Source organism: Hyperolius riggenbachi, chromosome 1 (genome assembly GCF_040937935.1).
Source record: "Hyperolius riggenbachi isolate aHypRig1 chromosome 1, aHypRig1.pri, whole genome shotgun sequence".
NCBI classification, from domain to species: domain Eukaryota; kingdom Metazoa; phylum Chordata; class Amphibia; order Anura; family Hyperoliidae; genus Hyperolius; species Hyperolius riggenbachi.
Genome location: NC_090646.1, coordinates 382,781,509 through 382,798,974, shown reverse-complemented (window position 1 = coordinate 382,798,974; position 17,466 = coordinate 382,781,509). Strand labels below are relative to the sequence as shown.

At 42.9% G+C, this 17,466-nt stretch overlaps 1 protein-coding gene across 2 annotated transcripts in view; it reads right to left on the bottom strand.

Moving 5' to 3' along the window:
- CNTLN (centlein) overlaps nt 1-17,466 on the bottom strand; it is a 540,427-nt gene that overhangs the window by 85,506 nt on the left and 437,455 nt on the right. The window contains exons 27-28 of one of the 2 annotated variants that reach the window (XM_068234381.1): nt 7,605-7,705; nt 117-207 (exon numbers count right to left, since the gene is read on the bottom strand). In XM_068234381.1, coding sequence (XP_068090482.1) covers nt 117-207; nt 7,605-7,705 — 192 coding nt within the window. Of the gene's footprint in view, nt 1-116; nt 208-7,487; nt 7,706-17,466 lie in introns of those variants that run through there. The other variant, XR_011020538.1, reaches the window with a different exon arrangement.

The following is a 17,466-nucleotide window of genomic DNA, read 5'->3' as shown; positions in this document are numbered from 1 at the left end:
TCAGCAAGAGACCTGATATTCTCTGTATCTCTAGGCCTTTGCAACACGTTTTAAATATTGTTTTGCATATTGTTTCAAATGCTTACTAAACTAAAAAGGACAGAATGTCTTCTCACCTTTCTGGGTTGTTCTATAAGGCCTGTTTGATCTGGGGAGTTTCTATCCTTTTTGTCACACCAGGCAAGATGTCCTGTGTCATCTCCCCCCCTGAAAATATAAACCATGTTGGGTATAAGGTGGATGCATAGTACAGCGAGTCCCTGAGAAACAATCAAGCCACCAATCCTGTCGCATTTCATTGCACACCCCCTTCCTGCACTACCCCAGCTTAGTGTGTAGATGCAGAGTATAGTGCAGCAGAAGTTGTGCTCTCACCTCTCCATTGGAGTCCAGTGCTGCGCTTCCACCTGTCCACTTGCCACTCACCCTAGTGCCCAGCATCTCCTACCGCATGTACACAAGGAGAGCGAGGTGCCAGCACTGGAGGGAGTGAGCAGAAAACAGACTCCAAAGGAGAGGTTAGAGCACAGCTTCTGCTGCGCTATACTCTGTCTTTAAACACTGGACTCGGGGAGCGCAGGAGGGGGATGGGAACAGATAGTGGGACAAGAAGACAGAGGGGGGCACAGAGGGATACACACAGAGCCGGATCATTCACAAGGACTCCGTCCGTAAGAGTCCCTCTCATGCAGGCTGTCATGACTTTGAAAACAGCAGGGTAATTTACTTTTTTAACTAATGCCTAAACCTTTTACTATCCCTTTTATCAGCTTTATTTTTGGTATAAATAATTTTTAGTTTTATTTTTTATACATTTCATGATAGTGGTCCTTTAATAAATGCAGTCTGTCAAGGATTTTCTTTTGTCTCAGAAATGTTTAGAAATCCTACCGATGTACTGTATAAGTGTATATGAGAATATGACCCTACTTCAGAGGCACAGTGTTGAACTATACCTCTTACTACCAGGAATGAATCAGACAGCAGGAAAGTATTGGGTGTGTAGTACTATATATACTGTGGCTTTGTACCTGTAGGTGATTGTATTTGATAAGTCTTCATTTCCAAAAACAGTTTTTTGAAGGACTGGCTTTCAGACAAGACTATCAGAAATTTAGCATAAAGATGCAATTTCCAAACTTTAACATAATTTTAGAATACATTGTTAATACAAAGATGTAAACAAGGAGAGAGGAGAAAAAAAGGCACATATTAAAAGCCTGGTACATAAAGAATTCCTTACAAAGCAGCATCTTGCTTTCTGAATGTGTTCTTACATCATGTAAACATTTTAAAAGTTGAGCCCATATGCTCAGGATATGAAGGAAGGAATCACTACTGAGAGATAATCCATTAAGAAAATACCGTTAATGCAAATAAAGAGTATTACCGTTAATGCAAATAAAGAGTATTACACACAGTATGACCTGCTTTTTGATTCTACAAGTGCAGTGACAATAACCTAATTGTTGTCCAAGCTCGCCATCTTGTGGTAATTTTGTTTTAAGCAGTCAATTTTTTTAAATCCCTTTTACATGTTAATGTACACAGTACCCAGATTACAGTATTTTTTTTTTTTTGCTAACCCCCTCACAGCACTGAACAGTGTTTGTGCAATCTTGTCCACATGTTTATGGAACAAGTGAAAGTGCTCAGTTAGGTCACCTTACGTGTGGTTTTCATAATGATGGAAAATCGAAACAACAATATACATGGTGCTTTGTGGTAAATGCACTGAGCTTGTATTCTCTCCCCATGTTTGCATGGGTTTCCTCCAGGTAATCCAGATTCCTCCCACATCCCCAAAACATACAGATACATTAATTGGCTCCATCCCTAAAAAAAAAAATTGGCCCTAGGCTATGGTGGACATATGACTATGGTAGGGATTAAATTGTGAGTCCCTCTGTGGGACAGTTATTACAAGACTACAGTGGCTTGCAAAAGTATTCGGCCCCCTTGAAGTTTTCCACATTTTGTCACATCACTGCCACAAACATGCATCAGTTTTATTGGAATTCCACATGAAAGACCAATACAAAGTGGTGTACACGTGAGAAGTGGAACGGAAATCATACATGATTCTAAACATTTTTTTACAAATAAATAACTGCAAAGTGGGGTGTGCGTAATTATTCAGCCCCCTGAGTCAATACTTTGTAGAACTACCTTTTGCTGCAATTACAGCTGCCAGTCTTTTAGGGTATGTCTCTATCAGCTTTGCACATCTAGAGACTGAAATCTTTGCCCATTCTTCTATGCAAAACAGCAGGGCCAGTTCAAGTAACAATTGGGCCCTAGGGCAAGATCAGCCTGGGGGCCCCCCAACAGACACCCCCGATCAAAAAGCGTCAGAGGTGCTTTGTTGCAGCCAAATCTCCCTCCTGGGCCCCTGAGCTGGCTGCTGACCCTCCCCCAATCACCTCCCAACTTAACAGACTCTGCAGAGTCCCTGGGAAGCAACAGTTAAGATGGGGAGGGACACCTTGGGGGCCCCTACAGGCTCTGGGGCCCTGGGGCAATTGCCCATTTTTTCATATGGTAGCTCCGGCCCTGCAAAACAGCTCCAGATCAGTCAGATTAGATGGACAGCGTTTGTGAACAGCAGTTTTCAGATCTTGCCACAGATTCTCGATTGGATTTAGATCTGGACTTTGACTGGGCCATTCTAACACATGGATATGTTTTGTTTTAAACCATTCCATTGTTGCCCTGGCTTTATGTTTAGGGTCGTTGTCCTGCTGGAAGGTGAACCTCCACCCCAGTCAAGTCTTTTGCAGACTCCAAGAGGTTTTCCTCCAAGATTGCCCTGTATTTGGCTCCATCCATCTTCCCATCAACTCTGACCAGCTTCCCTGTCCCTGCTGAAGAGAAGCACCCCCCCAAGCATGATGTTGCCACCACCATATTTGACAGTGTTGATGGTGTGTTCAGAGTGATGTGCAGTGTTAGTTTTCCGCCACACATAGCATTTTGCATTTTGGCCAAAAAGTTACATTTTGGTCTCATCTGAGCAGAGCACCTTTTTCCACGTTTGCTGTGTCCCTGACATGGCTTGTGGCAAACTGCAAACACGACTTCTTATGCTTTTCTGTTAACAATGGCTTTCCTCTTGCCACTCTTCCATAAAGGCCAACTTTGTGTAGTGCACGACTAATAGTTGTCCTATGGACAGATTCCCCCACTTGAGCTGTAGATCTCTGCAGCTCGTACAGAGTCACCATGGGCCTCTTGACTGCATTTCTGATCAGTGCTTTCCTTATTCGGCCTGTGAGTTTAGGTGGACGGCCTTGTCTCGGTAGGTTTACAGTTGTGCCATACGCCTTCCATTTTTGAATGATCGCTTGAACAGTGCTCCGTGGGATGTTGAAGGCTTTGGAAATCTTTTTGTAGCCTAAGCCTGCTTTAGATTTCTCAATAACTTTATCCCTGACCTGTCTTGTGTGTTCTTTGGACTTCATAGTGTTGTTGCTCCCAATATTCTCTTAGACAACCTCTAAGGCCGTCACAGAGCAGCTATATTTGTACTGACATTGGATTACACACAGGTGCACTCTATTTAGTCATTAGCACTCATCAGGCAATGTCTATAGGCAACTGACTGCACTCAGACCAAAGGGGGGTGAATAATTACGCACACACCACTTTGCAGTTATTTATTTGTAAAAATGTTTGGAATCATGTATGATTTTTGTTCCACTTCTCACGTGTACACCACTTTGTATTGGTCTTTCATGTGGAATTCCAATAAAATTGATTCATGTTTGTGTCAGTGATGTGACAAAATGTGGAAAACTTCAAGGGGGCCGAATACTTTTGCAAGCCACTGTATATACTCTGTACAGCGATGCATAAGATATTGGCGCTATATAAATACTAAATAATAATAATTTATGTCAGCGAAGAGAGTGTCAATGTTCACATAAAATGGAACAACTGCTTAAACATTCTGGTCTTGTATAAAACGCAGGCTATTGTAACCTCTCATATTTATGGATTTTCATTGCTATCCGTGCCCCATTGGAAACAACCCCCTTACTTTCTGACCCCGATTCAGGCAAGGGACACAAGTAGCAATGAGGCAAAAGTAAGTAGCAATAAGTCAGACCATTCGCGACTGCCATTTTGCATCAGCAGGTGCCAGGTCATGTGGAGATTGGAACATTGAAATCTGAAGATGAGTTATAACAACAATTGAAAGGTAGTACAGTTTTGTACACAGCAGAGAGGAATGGCAGCACATCTAAACCAAGCTGCACCTGATGGACATTAGCTACATAGAGCTGCAGGGCTTCTTAAAGACACAACTGCACTTGTTACAGCTGAGACAGGTGCTACTCTAAAGTTTTGGGATAGTGTTCTATGGACTGATGAAACAAAATTAGAACTGATGGCTCATTCAGAGACAGAAAGGCAGCTAGGGAGACCTGTCACCTGCAAAAGCTAGAAAGTACACACAGTGTTAACAGATGTAGGGAGAGAGATTCCCCCCCCCCTCTCCTCATGATTCTATGGTCCGATACCAGTTTGACACCCATCAGTGAGACCCCTTTATAACATGAAAAGTAAGAGATAACAGAAAAGCATTTACAGCAGTACTTAGGAACACCTAGAAATGGTATTCCCAGTTATATTTGGGGGGCTGTCAGCATTGCTTCTGCCCCCTCTGGGGTGTGTTTTGCAGAGCGGGGTCCCAGGTGATGTGAGTGCCCGGGGCCCTGCCTCTATTGTGTACCTCTGTGTATTTTTGAAATACCACAGGTAAGTTGGCTTCCAAGTCACATATTAGTGCTAGGGCCCCGTAGGACTGGAGTGGACTTCAACATGGTGAAAGGGTCTATTACGGAATGCCTGTGCATGCAAAACCATTTTGGAAGTGAGCATCCTCCATTGGAGCAACTGAATGCAAATTATGCTGTGGTGCAATATAGTGGTGCAACTGAAGGTAAATGTCATGCAGGTTGTTTTTATCAATACTATAATTCAACCATTTATATATAGTTGAAGGTCTCCCTTAATTTTGAGGCATTTATTGGCGTCAGTTCAGCCCTTGCATAATTTGGTATTGCAGTTTGAATGCACATAATGCGCCTTTAATTTGCTGACGGGCTTTTGCAGATCATTTATAAGGCAGGTGCTGCTTGGAAGTGTACTTACCTACTATGTGTTTTTGTATTCCCAGTCATCCCAGTTTAAAAAACATATTTATTGATAATTTTCCTTTAACACCACATTAGACAAACATTTTGTAAGAGCAATTGCAATTCAATACATTGATGAAGATCATGTTAAGCGCCTGATTTTTGTACGTTTTGCAGGATAATGGTCTTCTTGCACATTAGAACTATGGAGATGCAGACTGACGTGGACATGCTGACCTGTAACATCCTCTGTGCCACTGTATATGGTTCTCATTGCCTCGTGCCATGCAAACCCATGATGCATAGACTGTGTCATGATAAAAACATTGCAGAAAGTTTTGAATCAGGATTATACCTAACGTAAAAGAATAAGAGTAAGCTTAAAGAAAACCTGAACTGAAAATTAAAAGTCAAAATAAGCATACACAAGTCATACTTGCCTTCCATGTAGTCTACTCCTCAGTGTCTTTCTCCTGTCCCGCGTCCTGTTTGTTCACTGTGATCAAGGGAATTTTCCGTCCTCCATTTTGAAAATGTCCATTACCCATAACAGCTTTCTGGTCAGCACACAGTTAAACTGTAACATCGCCCACTTGAGCCATAGGGAAACATGGACATTACCTGGTACATCAGTTTTCCTCTCAGCTTTAACTGACAGCAACTGATATTTTACTTACAGCAACTGATATATTTCAGATCTGACAAAATATTGTCAGAACTGGATGGGATTATTGTCAGAAGAAAATGGTGAGCTTCTGAGAGGAACTGAGGGCAAGGTAACTATGTAATGTTCATTTGAAATTACCTCATGTGTTTATTTTAAATTTTTTTTACTCAGTACAGGTTCTCTTTAAGGCTGTGCAGCCTATGTCAGACTCAATTCCTTGTTTGTTTACAGGATTGAGTCTGATGAAGGCTGCACAGCCGAAAGCTTACTCTAATTCTTTTAAGTTAACAAATAAATGGTATCATCCTGATTCAAAATGTCTTGCTTTTACTGATGGCTAACACGGTACAATACTCTACTGCTACTACAGTGAAAACATTGATATCATTGATATATATATTGTTACATTGGTGACAGTAAGACCACAAAATAAGGAAATAACTTTTCTGTAATTATCTGGTGCTTAGTTTCCTTTTGTACAATAGATATTTCCTATTAGTAAAGACAGAGAAATAGAGATGGTAAATGATATGCTAGTGATTCCAACTTGCATGCATATTTAAAGCAAATACTATGCAATTTGGAATTGGGCCAATCAATTTCAGCGTGTATTTTATTGGTAATATCGGTGCACTATTAAAAATAGGAAATGACAGCTGCATTTTCTTTACTGACCTTTAGGGCTCGTTCACACTGCAGGCGGTTTCAGCTTTTTTTCGCCCACGTGTGCTTTTTAAAAACATCCCCCGACTGCGTGGACAATGAATGTCTATGAGAAGGTTCATATCACCGCGGGTCATGCGCTGTACGGCTAGCAAAGCAGTGCACGGACCATTTTCGAGGCGACTCCGCCTCAATGGAAGTTATAGGAAAAACACAAAACACTCACAAAATCGCTTTGTGCATCGATTGCGTTCGCGTTTTTAAGAATAAATACATTGTATTTATTATTTTCCGGGTCAAAGAGTTCACTTCCTGACTTGCGTCAGGGAGTGAATTAAAAAACCGCTCAGGAAAAATGCTTAGAAAACAGCTTAGCACAAAAACAAATTGCCCACCCAAGCGCCGGGAATATAAAAAAAAATATGCGTCAAAAACCGCCCAACGCTAACGGCCACGCAAATGGAAAGCAATGTGAACAAGGCTTTATAGTGCAATTTGCTTTTGTTAAAGTCCATCAAACAAGAGGAATATTATTTTCTCTTTCTAAAACAAAGGGGATATGTGATAAATAAGATTTTAAAGGAACTTGAGGTGAGAGAAATATGGAAGCTGCCATATTGGCATATTATCTATGCATGCGCTACCCAGGTATCACGTATTGCAGTAATAGTGTACCGTGCACTACTCCTCTGGCAATGGTACAGGTAACATTTTCATGTACCTGTAAATTCCAGTTTTACCAAATTTGAGTGAACAAGGCCCCAAGCCTCTCAAATGTGAGGACGATGGATTAATAGCCTGATTAGACTATTTTCAATGTGGCAAACATTTTACAAGAAAAAGAGACAAAAGTGAGTTTATACTTTATTTTGTTACCAGCCTGTTGTCCATCAGCACATGTAAAACATATTAAATATCTTATATAGTATGTACAAATAAAAATATATATAAAGTTATACATCATTGATCTTTATGTAGGTACATAATTGATTGGACGTTTTCAAATGAAACTTTACCAGCAATTCTGAGTGCAGAATCAAGGATCTGCGTGTGTGGAATGGCACAGTGTGTGGCAAAGTGCAATTATCTGGTTACTTAGTTCCCCATTCCTCATGGAAACAGATGTCCTTCACCTGGAATTTCTGGCTTTCAGCAAAGCATATTCTTCTACAAGTCTCTTTTTCTCATTGAGTTTACTCCTGACAATGTCCATTAGGCAAGCTGCAAAGGGAAGCTGAAACACAGAAGAAAAAGTGACTATTGAATCTGGCTGGGGCTTCTGCTTAGAGGCATTCAATAACTGTGCACAAAGTATCAAATCCTTGTTTGTTATGGCAGCTTATCAAACATGAGCACTTCTCATCTCCACTTCATGCATCATCATCCTGGTTAGTACAACTGATATTGTGCTTTATCTTAAAAAATGCACCAGTTGCAAATGCAAAATGACTGTATAAAGACCCTATTGAAGAAGTCATTTTTTGCCGATCATGTAAATGATGCAGTTTGCAGTACTAGCTGTACAGACACTTATCTTCAATCAAGGGATCAATAGCCGGTTACAGTCATCTGTAGGGCTGTCACAAACAAAGAAAGTCTTAAAGTAAACCTGTGTTTAGAGATTATAAAAGCTACCATTTTTTCTGTATTCTAAAATGGGTGCTTCACCTAGCAGGGATGCTGGTCTTTGCCTTCAGTAGTTTCAAACACCTAAAACAAAGGGGCAGCTAGTTTAGCAAGTGAATGCAAAATGCTGTTTTAGGTCAGTGACTCAGCGCTGATGGGAGTTGAGGCCAAGTTTACACTGAATCCATTGCAATGTCCCGCATTCAGCGGTTAATGTAAACATGTATGATGCATTATTGTTCGTTTATAGGTGTGCTCTCCTAGCTCCTATCTATTTACTCAAACAGTAAAACTTGCTTGCTGCACCACCAACAGTGTTCCATTACACCAAAATCATACATACAAATAAAGGTTAAGAGTGTACTGCCCAAATGTCCATATACTACTTATCAACCTAAAAGGAAAATAGTCCTCTTTAGAATGTTCTCCTTAGAAAAAAAAAAAAATCTTAGTGACACGTCCTCCTGTGTCCATGTGTAGTGCCTGGTGTGCATGCACGGCATGGGGACAGACTTTGGCCAGCACAGGAGGACAGGCACAGGGGGGGCGAGCGTGCGCGCACGTCATGGGCATGCTCGCCGAGCTTGAGCTGCAGGGGAGGGAAGCCGAGGCCTAGCGCTCGTTTTTTAAATTATATATAATTGCTTTCTTCCTGTCTTCTACAACAGCTCCCCAATTTTATTATTAGTCTTTATTTAAAGATTCTTTATTTAAAAAGACATTTTAACAAAACTCAAAAAGAAACATACTACAGATACAGAATAGTACAAATAACTATCTCAGTCAAAAGAAAGAGGCCGACGGTCAGGAATGGTATAAACAAGCGAAACAATGTGGCGCACAACTATTGACATCCTGAATCCAAAGGCCTCTACAATCTTCCATCCAGGAGCTATAACAGCAGATACAGTATGTTATACAACACCTCAAATGATCCAAACAAAATAACAACATCCCTATGGCAGAATCTGTGATAATGCATTTGAGGCATCTTGAGGTACAGCTGCAATACAACATCACAAAAGAAGAGAAACCAGAAAATAAAGAGAGAAAAGTAGAAAGAAAGAGAAGGAAAGGAAAGCTTCCAAGAAGACCTGAATCCATGGAAACCTAGGAAGAGAAAGAGAGAAGAAATGAGCTCCCCGGTTTTCCACCTCCCTAGACAACTCTGGGTTAATGCTGCTGGCCTTGCCGCTGGTCTCCAACACACACCCCTTAGCAGCAAGTACCCCAAGTTTTATCTAAGGACTAAGGAGCCTGAAATAGTGTAAAACCTTCTTTAATTTGATACAAAACACAGAGTACTGTACTACTCACAAATTTAACTACTTCTGGTTCCCGGATGTGAGTCTCATGTCCAAACTAGCTACTCATTCCTGGACGTGAAACTCATGTCCAGCACTAAAAGAAGCCGCGATCGCTTCTACCAGCAATCATTCATATAAAGTTTTTTAATTAAAGGGACAATGAGCCATTAAAAAAAAGTTGTTTTTGTTAAAAGTTTTAACCCCTACCAGACTAATAAGTCCCTTGGTCTTAAAGGGAAGGTTCAAGCAAAATAAAAAAATGAGTTTCACTTACCTGGGGCTTCTACCAGCCCCATGCAGCCATCCTGTGCCCTCGTAGTCATTTACTGCTGCTCCAGTCCCCCGCTGGCAGCTTGCCGACCTCGGAGGTCGGCAGGCCGCATTGCGTACATTTTTATGCATTCCCGCTAGTGCAGGAACAGTAACACATACATTTTTGCGCGTTACTGGTTCAATGCGTACATTCTTACGCATTCACCCAGTAATGCGTAAAAATGTATGCGTTACTGTTCCTGCACTAGCGGGAATGAGTAAAAATGTACGCAATGCGGCCCGCCGACCTTCGAGGTCGGCAAGCTGCCAGCGGGGGACTGGAGCAGCAGTGAGTGACTACGAGGGCACAGGGTGGCTGCATGGGGCTGGTAGAAACCCAAGGTAAGTGAAACTCATTTTTTTTATTTTGCTTGGACATTCCCTTTAAAGGGAACCAGTGATGAACGTTTCACACAAAATAAACATATCAGTCGATAGCTTGTAGAGAATAAATGCTCTACCTGATCATTTCGCCGCTCTGGTGTGCCTTTTTTTTAGTGTTTTTATCCATTATTGCTCCAGGAAAAATCCAATATGGCCGCCGGCTCATATCCCTTCTGCTTCCGGGTTATGAGTTGTTCTGGATGTGCTGTCTAGGCTATATGAGATTAGGCTGCTGTCTAGGCTATATGTGAAAGGCTGCTGCAGCCTTTCATCTGTGTGCTTTCATTTTGGTATGATGTGCAGCTGCCTGTAGGAAGTGTCTCTCATAGGAATGAAACTTCAGTCATCATCATTATCTATGCAGACAGAGTGCACACAGATCATATTACAGCCACAGTTGTCTGTTTCAGAGATTCTCTCTCAGCAGCAGCAGCCTCTCCCATGTCATCACAGCTCTCAGTATGCAAAGCAGGAAATCTGAGCCAGGAGGTGGCAGGCTTGGGCTTGAAAAGACTCTACAGAAGAGTGACTCAGCTATAATGATTCCAGGTCAAACCTAGACTGAGGCGGGGATTCTTATCACAGCTGATAATAGACTAATTAAGCAGATAAAAATGAAACTAAAAGCAGGGTAGGCGTTTTCAGTCATGTTCCCACTGATAAATGTAATAAAATACATGGGGGTGCTTCGTCTCTGGTTCTCTTTAAGATTCATGTACACCTGTAGTGGCTGATGCCCATAGCGATCAGATGTGATCACTCGGGGACCCATATATAAATGCATTGAAATGTTGTTGCCTAGCAATGCATCTATACTGCACTGGGGTGCCCAAACTGTATGCCCTAGTGATTGCGTGCAATTGCTACAGATGCACAGGCTGGTGATAATGGTGCGCTATATGCCGAACAATGAAATAGAGCATGTATGGTATCTTTTTAATTGTGACGGTCAAGTAATGTATTTTGAGGTGTTTTACAACTTGGGCACTTGTCATGTAAAAATTAGAAAGGAGAAACATGAAAATGTGTACATTTTGCATTTACAACTAATTGTCCTCAAAGTGCTTGTGAAATTAAAAAAAGACTTGGAAAAAAAATTACATAAAAAAGCCTAGTTTGTCCTGAAAAAAATAAAATAAATATGTATCACTTTGATGACATCCTCTATAATAAAACCTGTGTCCCTGCGTGTTCCTGTCTCTGTGTTCTTGGGTCCATGCTTTTTGCTACTGCGCATGTGTGCAGCACAGACCCGGACAGCCATTGAGACAGGAGGACGGGTGCGCGTGGATGCGCAGTTTAAAAGACAGGCCTAGAGCCCGTATTTAAATGGGCTTTGGTCTACTAGTAGGTAATAAAACCCCAAACCTGAAGTGGTTAATATGGTAAAAAGCATCAGAGGACGTTTCCTCAGCACATCACGCTGGTCATGTTCCACCTAGGCTCCACCCAACTCATTTTATCACAACTAAGGTTTTGTAGAATTGTCATAATATATAACTGTATTGGTACTTTGTTTATTTCTGTAATTAATAAACAGAAATCATTGAGCGTTGTAGAAAAATAAAGTGTGGTAAATGCGGTTGTAAGTAGCAATGTGGTGTTAGTGGTAATTGTAATGCAATACAGAAAATGATGATCGCATTAAATATTGATACATGTAAAGAGATGGAATATGGTGATAAATGTCAAAGTGTGAAAATGCAAATGATCAAAAGTTAATTATTGCGTGAAAGGTTGCCATGCAGGAAGGGTTTTCTATCCAACAAACTTTTTCATCTTCCAATCAACCAAAAAATTGGATCAGATTGGTCAAATCAAATAAAAAAAAAATAAATAAAACTACCGTGTGGCCACCTTAAAGTGAACCTAAAGTCAGGAAGAAAAAATGAGTTTAACTCACCTGGGGTTTCCCTCAGCTCCCTGAAGCTGATCGGTGCCCTCGCTGACTCCATCAGATGTCCCTGGACCGGCCGGCGGCGACTTCCGGTTCCGCCGTCACCGGCCGACAGGCTGGGAACGCGAGTGATTCTTCGCGTTCCCAGCCAGAATATCGCCCCCTATGCTGCTATTGCAGCATAGGGAGGCTGCAATAGCAGCATAGGGGGCGCTATTCTGGCTGGGAACGCGAAGAATCACTCGCGTTCCCAGCCTGTCGGCCGGTGACGGCGAAACCAGAAGTCGCCACCGGCCGGTCCAGGGACATCTGATGGAGTGAGCGTGGGCACCGATCAGCTTCAGGGGGCTAAGGGAAGCCCCAGGTGAGTTAAACTCATTTTTTCTTCCTGACTTTAGGTTCACTTTAAAGCGGACCCAAACCAAACATTTTTTTAGTCAAAAATATTTAAAAATATTTAGTTGCACCACTCTGACACATACAAGATAAATAAACACTCCTTCAAACCTATGATCATTTCAGTGCATCCTTTTCACCCTTTTCTTTGCATAGCTAGGGTTATACTGGGGGCAGCCATTAGCAATTCCTCCATTGCCGGACACCATCTACTCCACCAGTTTTCCGGAAAAATCGCGGCAATTTGAAAGGAAGGGATGGGTTCCTCCAATAAATGTAAAATATTTTATATTTGTCATCAAGCAGCTGAAAAAAGGCTGCTATTTATTATTATAATTTAGAAAATAGATTTTATTTCTGAAATGCACACTGCACACTGCATGCGATTCCAATTCCGATTTTTAATCATTACTGCATGCTGCGTTTTTTCCTCCGTATTTCTGTTGATTGCATTCAGGGAAAATCGGAATTGCAAATCGGAAATGGAATCACAAAACGGATTTGCAGTGTGCAGGGAGCCTAAGTGTTGCTAACATCTTCAGAGTGACCAACCTACTCGCCCAGGGAGTTCTCCCTCCTACGTACTCGGGGGTGTGTATATCCCCCCTGATGCAGAGGTAAATGCTGCTCTGCGCGACCTCAGTGATACCATCATGCAGTGGGAGACGGCCCTCCCGAACTCGCTGTTCATTATCTTGGGGGATTTCAACAAGGCAAACCTCCGCAAGGAGTTGCCTCGTTTCCATCAACACATCTCCTGCCCCACCAGGAGTGCCAACACGTTCGACCACTGCTACAAAGCCCTGAAAGACGCATACAAAGCGACATCGTGGGCAGCACTAGGATCATCTGACCACAGCATCATCCATCTGATACCAACTTATAAAAGGCGCCTGGAAACCTCAAAACCAGTCACCAAGTCCTCCAAAGTGTGGTCAAGTGAGGCTAAACTACAACTTCAGGCCTGCTTTGACTGCACAGACTGGAAGGCTCTGGAATCGCCTAACCTGGACGAGTGGGCAGACAATGTATCCTCGTACATTAGCTTCTGCAAGAAGCCTGCATTCCAACAAAAACCTTCAAGCTGTATCCAAACGATAAACCGTGGTTCACAAAAAGACTACGACAACTACGACGCAGCAAAGAAGCCGCACATAAGTCCAGTGACCAGGATGAATACAGGAAGGCGAGAAACAACCTAAACAGAGAGCTGAGGTCCGCAAAGAAGTGCTACGCGGAAAAACTGCAAGAGAACCTCTCCTCAAACGACTCACGTGCCGTGTGGAAAGGGCTGAAGGCTGCCACCAACTACAAGCCCCCCCCCCTCAGCATGCCACACCCAGCACTGAGCTTGCTGAGAGTCTCAGTGACTTCTATTGCAGATTCGAGAACCACCCAGCACCTGCAAGACTCCCACAGCCACCTGCAAGATCTGCCATTGAAGCCCCGGGTCCTAACCCTAACTCACACCCACCGTCAGTGAAGGAGGCGGATGTGCTGAAACACTTGCTAAGGCTAAATGCTAGGAAAGCCTCGGGTCCGGACGGTGTGTCACCAGCCTGCCTAAAACAGCTCGCACCTACTCTCTCTTCCATCTTCACGAGGTCCCTCCAGGAAGGAAAAGTACCCGTGTGCTTCAAGAGGTCCGCCATTATCCCTGTCCCCAAAAAGCAGGGAATTCGCGACCTCAACAACTTCAGGCCCGTGGCACTTACATCCGTGATCATGAAAGCTTTTGAAAGCATGGTGCTTCCCCTCCTTAAGCACTCTACTGAGGGACTGCTGGACCCGCACCAGTTCGCGTACAGAGCAAACAGGTCCACCGATGATGCCATCAACATCTGCTTGGAGCTCGCCTATGAACACCTGGATAGACCAGACTCCTACGCCAGGATCCTCCTACTGGACTTCAGCTCGGCTTTCAATACCATCAGCCCTAAAATACTCTAAGACAATCTCTCTGCACTAGGAGTCCACCCCACCCTATGCCTGTGGATCACAGACTTCCTCACCAACAGGTCCCAGGTCGTCAGGTTAGGCACTATCTCCTCACAACCTAGGATCACCAACACAGGAGCCCCGCAAGGCTGCGTCCTGTCGCCGTTTCTATTCTCTCTATATACGAACAACTGCAAATCCACGTCAGACTCGGTAAAAGTAATCAAATTTGCCGACGACACGACCATTGTCGGTCTCATCACCAAAAATGATGAGACGGAGTACCGTCACCAGGTCGATAGCATCTGCCATTGGTGTAGAGAGAACGGTTTGGTCCTGAACACAGCGAAAACTGTGGAGATGATCGTGGATTTCAGGAGTCGCTCTTCCACCCCGCCTCCAATCTGCATTGATGGCAAGGAAGTAGAAAGAGTCCCCAGTGTCCGCCTTCTGGGCACAATTATCTCCAATGACCTGAGGTGGAAAGCCAACACTGCCTCAACACAGAGGAAAGCCCAACAGAGGCTTTTCTTTCTCCGCCAACTGAAAAAGTTCGGTATGGCCCAAAAGCTTTTGACAAACTTCTACTCCGCCACAATCGAATCTGTCCTATGCTCGTCTATCCTGGTGTGGTACGCCAGCTCCTCCGCCAGCGACAGGCTCAAACTGCAGAGGGTCATTAGATCAGCGGAGAAGATCATCGGGAGATCCCTTCCCACTCTAGACCTCCTCTACCACTCTAGGCTGAACTCCAGAGCTTTAAAGATCACCAACGACCCCTCACACCCAGGCTACCGCTTCTTTAGTCAGCTCCCCTCGAGGCTAAGGCCCCGGTTCCGATCCATCTTCACCAGGACCTCAAGACATAAGAACAGTTTCTTTCCCTCGGCTGTCAACCCTCTGAACGCTCTCCATGGAAATGCCCATCCCCACCCCAATTATCATGCCCGCACTGAGGCACTCTGCACATAGACGATGCTCCACCTTAAGTGTATTTTTTTGGTTATTTTGCTAGGTTTTTGTGTGGTACTTATGCCACATGGTCTCCCTCTGTATAAATGCTATATAATGTTCTGTTCCTACTGCATGTCCTGTCCTGTAACTGTAACTATTTCATGTATCAGTACCCCTGTATGTGCCAAACCCAATTCCGGGCACGTCGTGCTTGGCGAAAATAAAGATTCTGATGTGTAGAGGGTCAGTTTACATCTATAGAAATAGTGAGAAACGTGCGAGAGAACATCAGTACATACTGTAACTAGTTCACATCATGCATGTTGCGTAATGCCTGCACTACAATGCGGGCATAATGCAGTGCCCTCTCTGCACATTACAATGTGCATGTTACTGCATGTTTGTAGCATCAAGATTGCTTTGGCAGCAACATGTATGGGCATTGTGTCCACATGCAGCAACGCAGCATGAAGGTGTACATGGAAAAAGGAGACCTCGGTTCTTTGCAGGGGAAAGTTGCTTGTAGAATATCAGTAAAATTATCAATATTCTACTATGGGGCAGTGCCTAATTTCGATAGTAGAATATTGCTAATTTAAACAAATATTTTATCATTACCTAACCTAACTCTATTCTCACATGAGCCTTCCCTCTACTGATGTCTAAAACTAGCATTGAGGTTTATGCGGCGCCCATTTTTTTTAATGGCTTCCGGTGACCAATCACAAACCGCGCACATCCTGACGAAGCTCGCAAGTGGGCGGGCACAATGCGTAGGTGGACGGGTTCAGGTCCCATGGCCTGAGAACACCTCCATTGGCTGCAGTCAAACAGCATGAGGCTTGTATGCATGCGCGGCATGACAGCATCGGTTCCCCGCCTCTGTGTATCAGGCAGGATGGGTTGAGCCAGTGTCTGTCTGAGTCCCACGGCAAAATGGTCGCGACCTGAAGTAAAGTGCCTGTGATGGAAGGAAGCCTCCCTTGGTGGAGCCAACTCCAGATGGTGACAGTATAGGATGGTGAGATTGTTTTATTTATGCATAAATACACACAATCTGCAAACAAAAGAGGACTCATTCTTCAACTTGCCAGCAATCACTGTTTAACCCGCTTCCCCCTCTCTGAAGATCTAAAACACTTTGGTACCGGTACCAGAAAGGGGTTGTGAGTGTGGTGGTATGTGAGGGCAATGTGGATGAGTGATAGTTCGCTGATGGCCATTTTTAAATTATTTTAATTGGTTTGTCTTTGTGTGGTGCAATTTTCTCAATAAAGCTGATGCTTTGTACTTTTTCACCAAACCTATGAGCAACCTCTTTATTAATTTTTTATGTGGTATTACTTTTTACATATAGGGTTGCTCCCTCAGTGATCTGAGGCGTGGATGGTGTAACGTAAGGTGGTCGTTTGAGTCAGGCATTGCTTTTCTGAAGCAACTCAGCATGAAGCAACGTGCATAGTGCGAGCGCAGTCTAACTAAATGCACATTAAGACTTCTCTTGCTGTACTTTTATGTCGAAGCTATCATCATTTTTCAGTAATTCACCTCAGAAAGATAAGTACAGTATGCTGTTTGATCACAAAAAAAACAAAACCTTGTAATAATGAGTTATATAGAATATCATCTGTAGAACATAAGAGAAGCATGTACTTCTGTTTGAGGAATGCACCAAGCCTGTGTCTTATTACAGAAAGAGCAATTCTAGCATTTTACCAGGCGGTGGTGGTAGTGGCTAACTTTAGACCAATGTGAAGCTTCAATGTGTTTAGTATTAAGAAAATAGGATTAGTGCAGCAGGAACCAAGATCGCTCAGAATGATCTTCTCACAAAGAAAAATTTAACTTCTCTGTATTTGCATCCTAGCAGTAAAACAAACAAAACTGCTGTGTAGACAGTAATAGATTATATATATAACAATGTATGCTCATCAACAAAAGTAACTGATATGATAAAGTACAGTTCACACACATGAAGTATAGCAAAATATAAGGTAAAAAAGGTTTCATTTGTATTTCGTAAATATTTGTTCAGCTACATGTATTAACCAAAAAGCGGCCCTTCACAAGGTTATCTGACTACACTTGATTTGTCACTGTAATTACCTATTCTGTATTTTGTACCAACTCTGTATTTTTTATATTGGTGTAAACCATTGTCTGTATTATTTTGTTACCTCA